The sequence below is a fragment of the Penaeus japonicus genome, unplaced genomic scaffold (assembly GCF_977035675.1).
Source record: "Penaeus japonicus unplaced genomic scaffold, GWHDUDI00000001_assembly GWHDUDI00000020, whole genome shotgun sequence".
Taxonomy (NCBI): Eukaryota; Metazoa; Arthropoda; class Malacostraca; order Decapoda; family Penaeidae; genus Penaeus; species Penaeus japonicus.
Window position 1 is genome coordinate 41,785,787 of NW_028234422.1, and position 2,500 is coordinate 41,788,286.

At 39.8% G+C, this 2,500-nt stretch overlaps 1 protein-coding gene across 1 annotated transcript in view; it reads left to right on the forward strand.

Moving 5' to 3' along the window:
* The window catches only part of LOC147469714 (uncharacterized), a 37,628-nt gene that overhangs the window by 23,541 nt on the left and 11,587 nt on the right, over positions 1-2,500 (forward strand). The window contains exon 3 of the mRNA XM_086547817.1: positions 2,352-2,500. This exon is cut by the window's right edge and continues 16 nt beyond it. Coding sequence (XP_086403943.1) covers positions 2,352-2,500 — 149 coding nt within the window. The remainder of the gene's footprint in view (positions 1-2,351) is intronic.

Genomic DNA, 2,500 nt, shown 5'->3' on the forward strand with positions numbered 1-2,500 from the left:
TATATATCATTACTTACTGGTGTGACCATGATATCATCGTTACCTTAATCGAGGTGAGTTCTCCAAGGGAGGAGTGTGGTTGCTCGACCGAAAAAGCCGAAGCTGCGCCGGGCGGAAAGTAACCGTGCTCGCGGTACTTAGCAGTGGACCGTATATTAGGTCAGTACAACAAACGCCTTCTTGTTAGACCGTCGTGGCCCTCTTAGCCAAACATCAGGGCAAGCCCGGAATAATTATAAAATAAATGGCCGGTTTGGCAGTCGTTATGATAAATGAGAAAAAGAGAGAAGAGAGAGACTGGGTAAACTTTGTCCTCAAATGGTTAATTTTCTTTAATAGAGGAGATGCAGATAAGCCAAGATTGGTCAAAATAATGGATGAGTGTGGTTGAGATTGTAAAGGATATTCAGTAGCATTATTGTTCAATCATTTTCAACAGCCGTCAACATAGATATCAGTTAAGTAGGTTGATTAGGAGAGTAGGGATTAATAGAAAGATGAGTTAGGCGAAAAATATTGTAAAAGCAACTCTCTACTTTATGTTCAACGAAACATAATAAAATAATTATTGTGGGTGGCACACGTCGTCCTACCGAGTTACTGAATATTCGTTTTATGCCATGACAGTCTAGTTGTAGTGTCAAAGTATGTTTGTGAATAGAAAGATAGGAATAGTTAATGCAAGAGAGCGAAGGGTAGATGGTGTATCTGCAGTGAGTTATGTGTATAGTGTGTATTTTGCAAAAGATAATAAATTGCATACAATGATATATGGCTATGTAAAATTATTGATTTTTATCAAAATAGTAACATCACCATTTATGTTACATTACTTACAATAAAACAAGTTGTTATGATAAAACACTAAGTGAGAAAAAATAATTATGAAAATAAATCATTTTTGCGTCTAAATTGCGTTCGACAGGCGAGGCTATAGTTCAGCATAACTGATATGTATGAAGAAAAATGAAGTTTAAAATTTGAAAAAGTACGAACAAACTAAAAATGAGATCAGATTGTAGCTAATTAATATGAGTTATAAAAATCACGCACTTTAGAATAAATGCCCTGAAAAAAAAACATAAATATCTTGGACAAAAACTGATTTGTAAATAAATAAAATTCGATAATATGAGTGAAATATAACAGAATTTCTATCGCCGATTATGCAGTAAACACGAAAAACTATAATACCTTTCTTAAACACACATTAAGAAAAAAAAAAAATCTGAGGGAGAAAGGGGGTTATTAAGAGTGGAAAAAAGTCGGAGAAAAATAGAGTGAACTGAGACACGGGTGACAACACTTCCACTGACTTACCATAATTCCACTGCCTGACGCGTTGTATTTACTGCTGTGATCACGTGAGAGTGAAAAAAAAAATCTGTTTCGGCGGCGCGGCACACATTAAGTACATGACGAGTGGTCTACGACTTTTAAAATAAATGGGAGGCGGGCACGATCCCTGTCCGACATTGGTCTGTGAGAGTGGCGGTTTTCTTACCACTATCAATAGTTTGTGAGGGTTTTTCTATCCTTTTTCTGACACCTGTTTGTGAGGGTGAGCAGAATGGGTCCTACTATGGCCACCAGTTTGTGATGGGTGTCTTCGTCTGTTGGAATTAATAACCCACACTAATAACGTATTTGATGCCAGACACGGGTTTATACAGTTTAGGTTTATTCCACAACGCAGATAGTCTGACGTTATGGAACATGATAGATATATTCACTAAAGCACAATGATCACAGTAATAAACAATATCACAACACGTATAAATAGGCGGAGAAATCAGGCGTCACCGGTAGCGCAGTCGATCCCGGTCTGTCTGTTATGTTCCAGATTTCCTGCTTATATGGAAGGGGTTCCCATCTGCCATCTCTAACAGTGGTTATGCGGGGAGGTAGTCTGGAATGTATGAGCCGTGACAGTCAAAGGTATTAAGCTTTCCTTGAGGGTCTAGGTACTTGGAAAGGCAACTATGTGTGAATTACCTTTCCGTCAAAGTTGACCCGATCTGACCTGGCGATTGCCTCGCTAGTTAGTGTGCGATATTCATAAGATATTTGTATATTGATCTATTACTGTATTTAATATCATATATAAGCATACTATATAATCCTCATAGAGAGAGAGATAGAGAGAAAGAGAGAGAGAGAAAGAGAGAGAAAGAAAGAGAGAGAGAGAGAAAGACAGAAAGAAAGAAAAAAAAGAAAGAAAGAGAGAGAGAGAGAAAGACAGAGAGAAAGAAAAAAAGAAAGAGAGAGAGAGAGAATCAGAATCAACCAGACCGTTCCAGACATACCCAGATGCATATCCCTCAACCCGCCCCCGCCCCCCCTTCCCTCAGGCCCCGACCGTGCGCTACCACCACAGCCCCTCCACCGGTGAGATGAACGCTAGCCGCCGAAACGTGACCTTCATTGAACACGGTGCCAGTCTGAACGGCGTCTCTCCACCGCACTCCTGCGTCACCACGACTACGGCTGCGACCTCGGT